At 43.2% G+C, this 16,322-nt stretch overlaps 1 protein-coding gene across 1 annotated transcript in view; it reads right to left on the reverse strand.

Moving 5' to 3' along the window:
• Positions 1 to 11,138: 11,138 nt before the first annotated feature.
• Positions 11,139 to 16,322, reverse strand: part of ANKRD13D (ankyrin repeat domain 13D) — a 112,487-nt gene continuing 107,303 nt past the window's right edge. Inside the window, exon 15 of the mRNA XM_030185777.1 lies at positions 11,139 to 11,428. Within this exon, the coding sequence (XP_030041637.1) occupies positions 11,185 to 11,428 (244 nt within the window). The 3' untranslated portion in view covers positions 11,139 to 11,184. The remainder of the gene's footprint in view (positions 11,429 to 16,322) is intronic.

The following is a 16,322-nucleotide window of genomic DNA, read 5'->3' on the forward strand; positions in this document are numbered from 1 at the left end:
TAAAAAGGGGTTAGATAGATTCCTAAAGGACAAGTCCATAGACCGCTATTAAATGGACTTGGAAAAATTCCGCATTTTTAGGTATAACTTGTCTGGAATGTTTTTACGTTTGGGGAGCGTGCCAGGTGCCCTTGACCTGGATTGGCCACTGTCGGTGACAGGATGCTGGGCTAGATGGACCTTTGGTCTTTCCCAGTATGGCACTACTTATGTACTTATGTATGCTTACAATGGCATAAATTGAATCAGAAACAATCTGATTTCTGTTGTCTCAAACATGGCACATTTGATGGAGAAATATTTCGTAAAATACTGTCATATATAGAGAACATTAAAAAGGGGAAGTCCCGTACTAAACATTTACAAGCACTTAATCAGTGGATACGAGTAGCGGACAAGGAAAATGAGGCAAATAGCTTACCTCAAGCTGACAAATTCCCTTCACCCCCTCCATGTCCTACTGAGGATAATAGTCCGCATGCTGCTGCACTTATTGCTGCTGCTGTTGGCACTGCTCAAAATGCGCCTGCATATACTGTTGCCTTTATAGGATCTCTTGTAATTGCTGCTGGCCCTCCACCAAGGCCTAGAGTAGCCTTTCCATGTTTTTACTGTATCATTAGTAGCCAGAACTACGAAGTACACCAGTAGTAACAAAAATAAAAACCTACCTATCCGGCACTAACTATACGTCCCCCACCCTGCCGCTAACTAGGGCAGGGCTAACCCCTTTGACTGATATCCCGGTATGGTATATTCAGTAGGCTCAGAGCCACAGAGGTCAGTGATCTGGCTTCCTCAGGCAGGATAAGCTCATAAATCCCACTCCTGACACGTGATCCCCAGCAAGGGTTGGGGGTAGGCCTGCACCATAACACAGCTGGACAAAGGTGTAAAACTGAAAATAAGTACTTTATTAACTGAAAATCTGAGGCCTTATAGATGGAGACCTGCAAAAGCAGGCCTGCATGATGGGTCTTAACAAAATCTGGTACAACTGTCAAATTGAACATAACCACCTCCCTGCCCTCCTCTCTGATGCTCTCCTCTTACATAATTTTATTTATTTTCCTCCCTCCGATTGCCCCTCATATCAAAAGTAGTAACATTTAAATGTGTGGCCCTCCGTAGATTATTGTTATTATATTTAGAATTGATACTTTGCTATGTAATGTTGGGAACAGTAATTGTGTGTGTCCGTTTTTGGATTAGGACAAACATATGCTGCATTTGTTTAGCTGTGAGGGGATAATTGACGTGACAACCCGTTATGTAGTTTCATGATAACATGACTTAGAAGCAATTTCAGTATCCTTAGCCTTGTTAGTATGTTATTTTTGACTCCGGGATTTAGCTTACGGCATTGTTTCTGAACGGCATGATTAATATCCACTTATTTCCTGTAGAACTGCTTGCCCGTAACTTTTCAGGATGCAAGTTAGATTGTAAACTACTGATTTGCTCTACTGTGAAAAGCTTGGGTTTTCATTTTAGTTAAGGCTGCGAGACTGTGTTCGCGTTCTATAAATAAATGGTGTACGGCATTGTTTTCAATCCAATCATATATTCAGTTTTCTGCAAGTTTACCCTTGTTTTATGGTACGTTTCTTGGCATGCATAATGGCATTCATATGTAATAGTACATATTTCTTTTAAATCACTTATCTTTTGATAATCCACTTGCCGGTTCTCTAGGTTCTTTGTATGTGCATTCTCCCACGAACAGCAGTGTTTGAATGTTTTCGGTTTCATTTTTGCGGTTGCAGCGCTGGATCGTTGCTTGTCTAGAATGGGCTTTGTTTCTGCAGTGTAATATTGCAAGTTCCATAATAATGATTTACAGTCTGTTTTTCCAGGTTTTTTTGTTCATTTACTTTATATTCCAATTTTGTTGTACAGCTTTTTCTTCCTCTGATATGGGGAACATACTAAGTCGTTTGTTCATTGGTTTGCTCTGCTTGTCCATCAAAATTTGCGTGTGTCACTTTTCTTTCAGACTTTAATGCATGTTTATGCAGCACAACAGTGTGAATGATTTTATTTTGTATTGTATTGTCCTGGTTTTGCAGGCTTCCTTACTGTCGGCTGTTTTATTTTAATGCTTTTGAGTTCCCTTCTTATGAATTATTTAATAGAAAATCTATTGTCTAGTGACTCTTTTATGGTACCATCCCCCAAGAGCTTACATGTGTTCAGTGTTACAAATCTTTCTTTCAATTTCTTTTTTTTAATTATATCTATTTTATTTTTACCATCTTTGCAGTTTGTTTCAGGGGCTCTTCCCTGGGATATGCTATATTTTTATTTTACTTTTTATTTTTATTTTCTTATATACCAGTGTCACGCTATAACCATTGGGTTTGATATCGATGCCTGGGGCTTACACCCATTGGAGGTGACCCTTCAATGGATGACGGTATCTCAATTAGTAGGAGCAGACTTCCATTCCATTTTCGGAGTGGCCTGCGGATTCGGCATTATCGCCCACATATGAGTTACCTAGTACAGATGAGCGTGGGGGCAATAAAGAGACGTCTGACGCTTTTCGTTGCGAGTTTGGACTAGGTGACGAGGGCTTTTAAATATTTTTGGATGGTTAGTGGTAGACGAGAGGACTCCTAACCTTTCAATGTTTCAGGATGGTTAGTGGTAGACGAGAGGACTCCTAACTATAAAATTTTGGGTGGTGTGTTGGACCACTGCAGGTCCATTGGGGTGCTTAGTTGCAGACGAGAGGACTCCTAATCAGCGGAAACCCATTGGACCGCTGCTCCCCGACTCAGGAGACCTTATTCACTGGTTTTTTGGGTTCTTTTTGGGAGTGTTTGCAATGTCCCTTTTTGGGGGCTCTATCATGGGTTGGAACCCATGGCCAATCGTAGCAGGGATAACTCTTGGCAGGCAGTAGAAGCAGGGATTACTCCTGCCTTTAGAAGCACACTCTGGAGAGTAGTTTTCGTTAATTGGGGGTAGAGTAGTTTTTATATATATCATAGCTGACACCACTCTTGTACAATTTTCTTAAACTCTCCTTTCACCTCTGTGACTTTCAATTGTCTGTTCATTTAACCTGCGGCAAAAGCATTGGGCTTTCCGCCAATTAGTAATTTATGTTTTAGGTTCCGCCACTGGAACGCTCTTGAAGACGCGTGAGTATAACGGTGTATTGTGTACGCATGATGCATGTTTTTTTGTTTAGATAATTTTCCTTTGCATGTTCTTACTACATATATTTTATAGGTGTTCCTATTATAGATCCATGAGCTAGAATCCAACTGGAAATTTAACTGGCATCGCCTGAGGGCCTTGCCCTTTAAATACCACTTTACATTGCACACGTTTTCCTATGTGGATTGCTTTCCCCTTATTTCTGATTCCATTATGTCCTCTTCCTCATCCCCTACTCCCCTGGAAAGAGTTCTTAACTTTTTCCCCGATGATAGAAAAGAACTTACCCGTTTATGTCAAACCTGGCATACCGCTTGGTCCGCCAAAGATCAAGGACTGGAATGGCCATCAAAGGGATCATTTGATCAGGGCAAGCTTCAAGCCTTGGTCTGCTACAATGAGTCCCACAAAACAGGAAAATCTAGGGATAAACATTTAGCTGCCATTAATAAGTTCATACTTATTGCACGAAACCAGCACGATAGAGCTCTAGGTAAGTCCGATTGCGATCAACCCCCTTACCAAGAAGCAGTGACACCTACGGCCCCACCACCTTATGATGCAGCTACTGCCGCAAGTTCCACCAAGCTGCTACCATGTGCAGTGGGATATACCCCAATACCCCCAGGATATTGTGATAAACCTATCACAGATCCTCTGCTACAGAACTCCCAGGGATCTCAGACGGAGACCTCCTCGTCTCAGGGATCACAGACAGTGACACCTTCGCTGCCTGCGGGATCTCTAGCTCCTGCGATTTTTGACCCACCTACCACCGTGCACATTGCTGGTGTTGTCGATATATCTCCTCTTTCATCTCAAAAGAACCCTCTCCCTATGTCCCAGGGGTCGGCACAAACTCAGCCGCCCATAACCCCTTCAACAATACCAGTGGCCCAGACTATCGCTCAGTCGCCCACTATTACAACTGCTCCAACGATGCAAGCAACTACTCAGACAGTGGTCCCACAGCAGCCACCTCATGTCTATCGTACTATTGGTGGTTATGAGATTGAGATACCTCCTCCCATTATTGAACAATATCCTTGTGTCCAGAACCCACCGGTTCCGGTCAATATCCATCACCCAGCCACCAATCTAATTGATGCGGCTGCCCAGACCTCCACCTGCCCAGTGCTGGGATCAGGAATGACCTCACATATGACCACACAAACGGCCACCAACTCATATATGGGGCATGCTACTCAGACTTCACCCCAGCCACCACGTTTGGACTCCTCTGCCCAAACTGGTCCCTTGCCTCCTGCATCTTTGCCTTGTCCCACTCTGTCCCAGTTACGACAAATGGGCTTTGTTCCATACAGTCCTGTCACTCAGGCACGCACAATTTGCCAGGAATTATACGATCAGGGTTACGTTAAATTGCCCCCTGAACCGGATATTCCATCTATGCCCATTCTTGCGCCAGAATGCCCTACTCCCCCTAGATGGGACAAGTTGGGTGCACGACCAAAGGTTAGATCTCCCCAATCTGTGGAGGAATTGGACGCCCTTCTTCAGCGTCCTCTGTTTCTTCCAACCAAACCTAGCATGAAAGAAACCCGAACCGAGCCTCCTCCGATGCTCGACTTCTCCTCCCCAGTGGCAAGTGACGCTATCCCTTCCTTCGCTGACGATTCACCTCGTCTTACTTTACCCACGGCTCTCCCCCTTACCACCCCGGTCCCTTCGGGAGCACGACCTATGCCACAAAATGGCAGTGCATTGGCCAGTATGGGAGATGACCTCGCATTCGTTTCAGAAGGACTTCGTTCCTTACGTAAGTCCTTTGCAGCACTCCCGGACACTGTTGCATCTGCAGCATCAAGATCCCAATTACCCCAACAACATGATGTTATTTCTCATCACACCAGACAACTGTTACATAACAGGGCCAGGAACACAGGGTGAAAAGTCTCTTTAGTTTAGTGAATACAGACTTAGCCAGGGCCTGTGGCTGACGGGGCCCAAACACAGTCAGAGGCTGCTGTCTGCCACACGCTAAACACAGCCTGTTAACTCTTCTCTTTCTCCGAGTTCTAGGTCTTACAAGTCTCAGGCCAAAAGTGGCTTACCTTACCAAGTCATGGTCATGAGACTTAAGTTGTAGAGGCATATGGTGAGGCTTCAAGTCTTCCTTCTCTGGGCCTCCTTAACTACAGTCTGGCCCTACCTTTTATACTTCCTCTTTCCTTATACCTTTGGCTCTACCTCTCCTGTCTCACTTCCTCCCTGGGCGGTAATAATGGGTTTAAGGTGGCTCAGGCTATCTGAGCCACTATCTTAAGGGGCAGTATTCTGTATACAATCCTTACAGCCTCCTATTTGGAATGGACAGAAGCCCTTAGAAAGTCTACTCAACTTTGTTTCTTTTAGCCCTAATAAGATGGGGGCTGCCATAAACAAATGCACTCTATCCAATTTGCTGTCAGACTGAATTTCTTTACTTACACCCAGGAAAACTTTATTCTTGAGGGTAATTTTACAGCTTATATTGCTAGAGCTATAGAGGTGTCAGTAACCCACTTGAGATCAGCCTTCATGCAGGTAATCTGCAGGGTTGCAAAATGGTAATCTGTTGATACATTTATATCCTATTACTGTTTACAGGACTCCTGATGCAACAGTAGGTTTGACCAGTCAGTCCGGTAGGGGTATTTCTTGGGTCGCATTTGTGTGCCTGTGGCATAACTTATGCTCTACACCATACTCTGAGTCATACTGTCATGGTTTCTGCAAAATTCCCTGACTTGATGCTTTGGGAAAATTTGCTAAAAAGGACACTGCTTGTCCAAATACCATCTTTGTCTACTGTTCACTGTATGGACCTGGTGTTACCGAGGTTCCCAGCCATGGATAGCTTGAACAACTTTGTGAGGCAACATTGTACCTGCATCAGTTAGAACCAGTTGTACATAGGAGAGAGAAGTATCTGGACCATCAACTAAGCTGGACTGTTTCTTGGACTCCTGATCGGTGCAAGAAAAGATAAATAGCTTCACAGTCAGGCTATTCCTAACCTGTTTGTCATCAGACAGGTACTTAGGAGCTGCAAGAACAACTTTGGTGGTGTTACAGCTCTCAGACCCATTGGGCTCTGTGCCTCAGCAGGAATAATAAAGAGCCTAGCTTCTCTATAAAGACTGTTAGTACCATTACAGAGAAGATATCGCAAAGGTGATTACAAGTGGAACAGGTACAACAAGAGATTTATGGCTGTGCCTTTGATCCCATACACTGGAGGACTCTGACCTTCCTGGCTGAGAGGAGAAAGCATTCATTGCGTTCCTGACCAGCTTACTTCGGCATTCAAGGGAAGAGAGAGATCCAATTTACTTGAGAAAGGGACAGTCCTTGTACTCAGTATCCCACAAGATAATCCTGGATTGCTCCTATGGTATTAGTGCACTGTAACACAACAGATCTATTTTTTTTCTGAATTGTTGCCAGAGAAATATCTTTTGTACACTAGCTTTTATTGTGTGCAATTATTTACAATAAAATAGATGTATTTTCTATCTGTGCCACAGCTCAAGTTAGTTTAGGCATTTTCTCAAATCCAAAGAAACTCTTATTTTGGTAACACAGCCCTAGACATTACAATATGCATTACTGTGCTCTAACAGAGCAATTACACCACACCCTTGTGTTACTACAATCTTGTATTACCAGAATCTCTTTAGGAATTAGAATCCAATACCATTCTACCTAGTTCCATTTCTTTTCTGTTCCAGGCTACCATCCAAAAAAAAGAAAAGAAAAAGAAAATAGATAAAACAGTATCTTTGTTATTGGGGTTTTCCCCTTTTTTCTTTTGGAAGCAGCCTGTAGCTAGGGTGTTTCATGCTGTGAGGAAGCTTGTCCTCGCCTGTACACAGGTTTTCTCCCTAAACAGCAGGATTCAAGTCCTCACAAACCCATTCACCTCCCCAATGAATTAATGGACTAATAAAATGAGAACAGTGAAAAAAAAAAAAAAAATTAGAGGAGCGACTACGAGGGTCAAAATTTTACATCAGGCGTGGATGCTGTTCAAAAACACCATCCTGGAAGCCCAGGCCAAATATATTCCGCGTATTAAAAAAGAAGGATGGGAGACCAAACGACAGCCGGTGTGGTTAAAAAGTTAGGTGAAGGAAGCTATTAGAGCTAAAAGAAAATCCTTCAGAAAATGGAAGAAGGAACCGACTGAAAATAATAAGAAACAGCATAAAGAATGTCAAGTCAAATGCAAAGCGCTGATAAGGAAGGCTAAGAGGGACATAAAAAAAAAAAAAAAAGATTGCGTTAGAGGCAAAAACACATAGTAACATTTTTTTTTTTAGGTATATTAAAATCAGGAAGCTGGCAAAAGAATCGGTTGGATTGCTAGATGACCGAGGAATAAAAGGGGCGATCAGGGAAGACAAAGCCGTAGCGGAGAGATTAAATTAATTCTTTGCTTCGGTCTTCACCGAGGAAGATTTGGGTGGGATACCGGTGCCGGAAATGGTATTCGAAGCTGAGGAGTCGGAGAAACTTAATGAATTCTCTGTAAACCTGGAGGATGTAATGGGGCAGTTCTACAAACTGAAGAGTAGCAAAGCTCCTGGACCGGATGGTATTCATCCCACAGTACTGATGGAACTGAAAAATGAACTTGTAGAACTATTGTTAGTAATATGTAATTTATCCTTAAAATCGAGCATGGTACTGGAAGATTGGAGGGTGGCCAATGTAACGCTGATTTTTAAAAAAGGTTCCAGAGGAGATCTGGGAAATTATAGACCGGTGAGTCCGACGTCTGTGCCAGGCAAAATGGTAGAGACTATTATTAAGAACAAAATTACAGAGCATATTCAAAAGCATGGATTAATGAGACAAAGTCAACATGGATTTAGTGAAGGGAAATCTTGCCTCACCAATCTACCACATTTCTTTGAAGGGGTGAACAAACATGTGGATAAAGGTGAGCCGGTTGATAGTGTATCTGGATTTTCAGAATGCGTTTGACCAGGGGCGTATCTGAGATTCGGCGGTAGGGGGGGCAGGGGCTAGAGTGAGGGGGCACATTATAACCCCCCCTACCGCCGCCACCGTCATCGTCGTCAACCCTCCCCCCTACCGCCGTTAACCCTCCCCCGCCTACCGCCAACCCTTTCCCCGCCTACCGCCGTCACCTACCCCGAGGTCCGCTCCTGCCGGTTTTTTAAACTATTACTTCAGCTGAAGCCCAGCCAAGGTCTTCTTTAACTTCATCTTCATCCTCGTGCTGTTAAAGCTGCATGATGCATCCTTCCAGTTGGATGGAGTTTGACGTCGCAGCACGTTGACGTCCGTACAACGTGCTGCGACGTCAAACTCCGTCCAACTGGAAGGATGCATCATGCAGCTTTAACAGCACGAGGATGAAGATGAAGTTAAAGAAGACCTCGGCTGGGCTGGCGGGGGTTGGGGTCCCCCGCCAGCTGAAGTAATAGTTTAAAAAACCAGCAGGAGCGGACCTCGGGGTAGGTGACGGTGGTAGGCGGGGAAAGGGTTGGCGGTAGGCGGGGGAGGGTTAACGGCGGTAGGGGGGGTCCAGGGCGAAATCTGTGGGGGCCCAGGCCCCTGTGGCCCCACGCAGATACGCCCCTGCATTTCACAAAGTACCTCATGAAAGACTCCAGAGGAAATTGGAGAGCCATGGGATAGGAGGTAGTGTTCTATTGTGGATTAAAAACTGGTTAAAAGATAGAAAACAGAGAGTAGGGTTAAATGGTCAGTATTCCCAATGGAGAAGGGTAGTTAGTGGGGTTCCCCAGGGGTCTGTGCTGGGACCGCTTATTTTAAACATATTTATAAATGACCTAGAGATGGGAGTAACTAGTGAGGTAATTAAATTTGCTGATGACACAAAGTTATTCAAAGTCGTTAAATCACAGGAGGATTGTGAAAAATTACAAGAGTACCTTACGAGACTGGGCGTCTAAATAGCAGATGACGTTTAATGCGAGCAAGTGCAAAGTAATGCATTTGGGAAAGAGGAAACCGAATTATAGCTACGTCATGCAAGGTTCCACGTTAGGAGTCACAGACCAAGAAAGGGACCTAGGCATCGTCGTTGATGATACATTGAAACCTGCTCAGTGTGCTGCTGTGGCTAAGAAAGCAAATAGAATGTTAGGTATTATTAAGAAAGGAATGGAAAACAAAAATGAGGATGTTATAATGCCTTTGTATCGTTCAATGGTGCGAACGCACCTTGAATAGTGTGTTCAATTCTGATCGCCGCTTCTCAAAAAAGATATAGTGGAATTAGAAAAGGTGCAGAGAAGGCAACAAAAATGATAAAGGGGATGGGCCAACTTCCCTATGAGGAAAGGCTAAAGCAGCTAGGGCTCTTCAGCTTGGAGAAAAGGCGGCTGAGGGAAGATATGATAGAGGTCTATAAAATAATGAATGGAGTTGAACGGGTAGATGTGAAGCGTCTTCTTACACTTTCCAAAAATACTAGGACTAGGGGGCATGCGATGAAGCTACAATGTAGTAAATTTAAAACAAATCGGAGAAAAGTTTTCTTCATTAAACGTGTAATTAAACTCTGGAATTTGTTGCCGGAGAATGTGGTAAAAGCGGTTAGCATAGCGGAGTTTAAAAAAGGTTTGGATGGCTTCCTAAAGGAAAAGTCCATAGACCATTATTAAATGGACTTGGGGAAAATCCACTATTTCTGGGATAAGCAGTATAAAATGTTTTGTACTTTTTTGGGATCTTGCCAGGTATTTATGACCTGGATTGGCCACTGTTGGAAACAGGATGCTGGGCTTGATGGACCTTTGGTCTTTCACAGTATGGCAATACTTATGTACTTATGAGGAAGTTATATGTACAGTGAGGCGGCTCAAATGCTTTTAACTGTTGCTAAAAACTAGAATATCTTTCTGTGCATGCTCCATTTGTGATATCACCAGTGCTTTGAGTACTTGCATCTTATTGTCTACAGAGAACACCTGCTACAGCTAAGTAACTCAGTTTTCTCTGCATGTGTTGGCAGAAGTCATGAGATCTAGTTTAGCTTCCCCCAGGGCCTGATATGCTGGTCAGAAAGTTTTGATTCCAGAACGTGCTGCTCCTTACTCTTATGATTCATTCACACATGATCCAGGCCCTCCTAACAGTCTTCCTAAGATCTGGCTATTATCAGCCCAATTAGTTTCACAGTCTAAAGGAAGACCAGGGATACATGCTCTCTTTTCTTTCTTAATTTTAGACTTTATTACATGATGGATAGAATTCTAAAAGAAAACAAAATCCCAACCAAAAAAAATCAAATCGGCCATGTCAGAAGTAGCAAAAACAAGACAATATTCTGAATCTTGCAGTTATAACCCTTATATGTGTGAATATATGTGTATATATATATTAAAAAAAAAAGGTACATAAATAAATAAATAAACAAATAAAAACACAATAGAAAACTTCATTCTGAGAGATGACTGCAAACTCACTAAGTAAGGGAGTGGGAAGAGTAAAGCAGCAGATTTTGATTTGGTCACTTTGCAATTTATTAGAGTTCTCCCTTGGGCGCCAAGAACTGTAAGACAGAGAGAGACAATGAGAAGGGGTAAAGGAAGCATCTGCCCTTTGCTTGGCTCTCCAAGGTCATCAAGCCCATTAATGAGACTAGGTAGAAGGTACCTGTTTTTGTGTCTTATTGTTTTCACATACTGTTTTTTAATGTTAATTAATACTGAAGAATTATCAAAGGCCAGGCCCTTCTTCATCCTCTTCAGTTAAGCTTTAATTAGTTGCTTCTTTCTTTCTATAAGCCTGTTGATATTTTTTTCCCCTAAGGCTATTCTGGAACTCAGATTTTTTTTAATTATTTGGTTATCTGAGAATTGAAACACCCCAAAATTTACAGCCACAATTAAAATAAGAGAGAGATAATCTCCCTCTCTCAACTTTTAAAAGGAAACATTAGGCCAACAGAAAGCCTTGTTTGTCGGTTTTTTTTTTAAGGTGGGGGGGCCTTAAGGATAGTAAGAGTTAATGTTATTTTTCCGTAAGGGAAAGCTGCAGAATGCGTTCCAGTTCCTCCTCTTCCTCACGGTGACGGCGCTCCCGCTCCTCCTGCTCCTGTGAGGAAAGCTCCATAGCCAGTCGGAGTTGCTCATCAAAGCTGGAGAAGGAAGGAGGAAGAGTAGCAGAGTTGGAGGAACCATTGCTGCGGGGGTTTGGGCTGGACACAGGAGCACTTCCCTGTCCCGACTGCAGGAACATGCTCTCCTGGATTGCCCTATTGAAGAATAAAATATAAGAGTTATAGGGTGCCAAAAGCACATGTCTGCTGTGCCTATGTTAGTAATAGGTCTCGTATAGGTTTCCTTGCCTCTAAGTATCCTTGAAGGATAAACCAATGGCCCACATGTATACTGTACTTGTTACATTGAAAAGAAGTTTTCAGTCCATGGGGTCTGCACATAAATTTGCCAGTGACTGAAGAGGTAAATATCACAGTGCCTTCTGTATTCTAACCACAAATGATACATCACAGGGCCAAGTTCCTATATATGAAAGTGACCCAGTGACTGATCAAGCAAATCCCAAATAGAACCTAGTGTCTCTGGCTTAGCAATATGTGAAAACAAATTGGCAATCATACATCACAGAGGTAGACAACTTGTGTGCTACAGAACATTAGTGTACCACAAGGAACATCAGATGTGCCATGAAATTTGCAAAGGATGCAGACAAAAGGCAGGTAAATGTCACAACTGCCAATAAATCCTTAATCTCTCTTCCCTTGGCCGCTATGCAGGCACCTCTGGAAGGCAGCAGGAAGCAGAAGCTCTTGGTTCCTATTATCCTCTTCTTTGCCAAATTCCCTCTTAAGGGGGGGGGGGGGAGGAGGGACAATATACTGCCTTTCTGTGGTTTACTATCAAAGTGGTTTACATATTATATACAGGTACTTATTTTGTACCTGTGGCAATGGAGGATTAAGTGATTTGCCCAGAGTCAGAAGGAGCTGCAGTGGCAATTGAACCCAGTTCACCAGAATCAAAGTCCGCTGCATTAACCACTGGGCTACTCCTTAAGCCAGAGCCTGGGAAAGATGTCAAGTCCCAAGAGTGTATGGGTTTCTTCAAGCTTTCAACTTAAGAGGCGGCAGCTACAAGAGAGCAGTGCTGCTTGCCTGATTCCACTTCCTGGGTGGAGGCAATATGAATTATAGGGATGGGGAAAAAAAGATGTTCACAGGCAAAAAAATAGTTTTTTTTCCAGATGCTCTCCAGTTTTCAGTCAGTTTCACTCCTTTAATAGAGAGATGTGGTAGCCGTGTTAGTCCACTTTTAAGTTTCAACAATTTTTATTGATGGATCAGCTCACAATACATAGCCAAGACCACAATGTACAAAATAGTAAGTGTTCCAATATACGTAAATACAAAGGAGATAACATGTGCCATCAAGTATTTTTCAATTTCCCCCCCCCCCAAACCCTCCCCCCAATTGTGCAAGGCTGGGAAGTATAGTAGCAGAAACCCGCTGTAGTCATAGATATCTACAGGCCCTCTTTCAAAAGTCTAAGCCCCTGGTTTCCCCTCAGCTCAACCATGCCAACTGCAGCTGATAGCCTAGTATAGACTGGCACGTTAGGGAAGGAACCCTTGCTCTTGTGGTCCCCACCCTAGACTGCAACTTTGGTGAGAACCGAGCTAAACTTAATAAACATGTAGCTAGAAGGTTACTAGGCTGTATAGAGAGAGGTGTGACCAGCAGAAGAAAAGAGGTGTTGATGCCCCTGTACAAGTCGTTGGTGAGGCCCCACCTGGAGTATTGTGTTCAGTTTTGGAGGCCGTATCCTGCTAAGGATGTAAAAAGAATTGAAGCGGTGCAAAGAAAAGCTACGAGGATGGTATGGGATTTGTGTTACAAGATGTATGAGGAGAGACTTGTGGACCTGAATATGTATACCCTGGAGGACAGAAGAAACAGGGGTGATATGATACAGATGTTCAAATATTTGAAAGGTATTAAATCCGCAAACAAACCTTTTCCGGAGATGTGAAGGCGGTAGAACGAGAGGGCATGAAATGAGATTGAAGGGGGACAGACTCAAGAAGAATGTCAGGAAGTATTTTTTCACGAAGAGGGTGGTGGATGCTTGGAATGCCCTCCCGCGGGAGGTGGTGGAGATGAAAACGGTAACGGAATTCAAACATGCGTGGGATAAACATAAAGGAATCCTGTGCAGAAGGAAGGGATCCTCAGGAGCTTAGCCTAGAATGGGTGGCAGAGCTGGTGGTTGGGAGGCGGGGCTAGTGCTGGGCAGACTTATACGGTCTGTGCTGGGGCTGGTGGTTGGGAGGCGGGGCTAGTGCTGGGCAGACTTATACGGTCTGTGCCGGGGCTGGTGGTTGGGCGGCGGGGATAATGCTGGACAGACTTATACGGTCTGTGCCAGAGCCGGTGGTTGGGAGGCGGGGATAGGGCTGGCCAAACTTATACGGTCTGTGCACTGAAGAGGACAGTACAAATAAAAAAGTAGCACATATGAATTTATCTTCTTGGGCAGACTGGATGGACCGTGCAGGTCTTTTTCTGCCGTCATCTACTATGTTTACTATCAAATTGTTCAATATCAACCACTTTTACCTTTCAACAATTTTATGGATGGCACGGCAGAAAATACGCATTCCCTTGTCAGGTAACCCCTAACTCAACTATATAAATGTCCACTAGGGTATGGAAAGATATCATTACATCAACAATCGTTTCCCCCTTTTTTTCTTATTTATTTTATTTTATTTATTGCATTTGTATCCCACATTTTCCCACCTCTTTGCAGGCTCAATGTGGCTTACAATAAGTTATGGATAGTGGAAATGAGAGGAGAGTAGACATTTGGTGTTACAAAAGAAATTGGGTTGCATGGTAATGTGGCTTACAATAAGTTATGGATAGTGGAAATGAGAGGAGAGTAGACATTTGGTGTTACAAAAGAAATTGGGTTGCATGGTAATGTAATACATAGTAGTAGGAAAAAGAAAAAACAGAAGGCAGTACATTACATTCAGGGTATATGTGAGAAATTCAGATGTTTAGTCTTTGTGATAGGTCTTGTCTAAGAGATGGGTCTTTAGCAGTTTCCGGAAATTGGTCAGTTCGTAAACCGCTTTCAGATTGCGTGGCAGTTCGTTCCAGAGTTGTGCACGCATATAAGAAAAGGTTGATGCGTGCATTAGTTTGTACTTTAGCCCTTTACAACTGGGGAAATGGAGATTGAGGAATATGCGAGAGGATTTTTTTAGCATTCCTGGATGGTAGGTCTATCAGGTTTGACATATAGGCTGGAGCATCGCCATGGATGATTTTATGTACTAGGGTGCATACTTTGAACGTGATGCGTTCTTTGATTATTAATATGATTATTAATTATTAATATGAAACCTATACCATTGACCTAATCACCCATTCCCTAACCCCCCCACTCCCTCCCGTCCCCTCCTTACCTCCAAAAAAACCCCCCTCTCCCCCGCCCACCATAGTGTTAGTCCACTTTTAAAGGTAACCAATAGCAATAAAATAAAACATAGAAAAGAAAAGAAGATGATTTATGGTTAGCTTTCGAAGGTAGCCCTTCTTCATCAGATCAGAAATAAGCAAATGTCATTGCTTATGTATGATCTGATGAAGAAGGGCTACCAATCATAAAATGTATTGTTACCTCTTTAATAGAAATTTTTTAATGTGCAATATTTGTTTTGATGTTAACTAATCAATTTACCACATTAATTCATCAGTGTGGCAGATTAATGAACTGAATGTGCATTAACAAATGCGCATCTCTAGAAACAATGATGCTAGGGATAATAAGGAAGGACTGGTGCTACAGGGAGTGGCAGGAGCAAGGAAACAAAAGGTGGCAAATGCTGGGGGAGGGAGAGAGGTGAATGATGGATGTGCTGGGATGAAGTGAACCCAGTGTTGGGTGCACTGTGACATGAAAATGTCGGAAACCACTGTCTTAGACCATGTGATAGATCACCTCACCAGTTCATTTTGGATCCACAGGGATAGCCTCCTAGCCTGGGCAGTTTTTGCATCAGTTGTTTCTGAAACTACCTTCATCTGATATACATAATTTGCTGGGTTCTGAACATCCTCTCCTCAGATTCTGGATTAGTTTGCTAACACCAGTTGATGATAGGAAGGATTATATCACCACTTCTCAATGTAGGTAGGACTATAGTTCAGTTGGACTTGTTCTGTATTCCATCTAGATCTTGAATCCAGTTTATTCAAGCCTGCCTTCTGCATTTTCCCATTGGACATTCTTTGGACTTGCTTTTTGATATTCAACTCTAGCCTGGACTCACCCTAGGACCCTCTTGTTCTTCCTTTTCTCTGTAGACAGCAGGGGAATGCAGATACTCTAGATTATGGAACTGGTTCAATAGATTGAGGATGCAAAGCTCTCCTCAAGATCTGAGGCTTTTCTGAGCATGCATGGCTGTTCCTTCACTAGGTCCTGTTACCATTTCTTCCTCAATGTATATTTTTGCAAGCCTAACTCTAAAAGTGAGGTTATTGTTCCAGAAGGGATGGGGGTGGAGAGCGGGGCCACATTCCTATTTTGTCCACAGCAGTTTAAACCCCTTTAGAGGTAAGCAACTTCTTCACAGACAAGCAAGGGAGATACAGGCATACTAAATGGTGAATGCAAAGCTAAGGGTTGCTTTGGTAGAAACTGTAGTGGTACTGTCAAGGGGCAATCTGAGAATGAGAGCTGGGGCTGGTGAAGATTTATCTAATACGTGAAGAGGTTACACAGCATGTTCTGTCTCTGGAGGAGGACAAGTCTATGCAGTAGTACCTGGTGAAGGTGTGAATGGATGACCATGTGGCAGCCCTACAGATATCAGCAAGGGCAGCTTTCAAAGGCTGCTGACAGAAACTGCTTTTGCTCATAGTCAGTGAGGGCTGGAGTGCTAATTCTGACAGACTACATTGGACTGATAACAGCAGAAGGCTATGAAGTCAAAACCCAGGCAGAGAAGGTACGCTTGGTGAGAGGCATGTTCGGGTTGTTCATTTTATACATAAGAAAGTGCTGGGAGCTTTTGTACAGGTTTTCATGGCATAAAGATAGTACAGTAGGACTCTTCTACAGTCCAGTGTGTGGAG

Source organism: Microcaecilia unicolor, chromosome 1, assembly GCF_901765095.1.
Source record: "Microcaecilia unicolor chromosome 1, aMicUni1.1, whole genome shotgun sequence".
Classification (NCBI taxonomy): domain Eukaryota; kingdom Metazoa; phylum Chordata; class Amphibia; order Gymnophiona; family Siphonopidae; genus Microcaecilia; species Microcaecilia unicolor.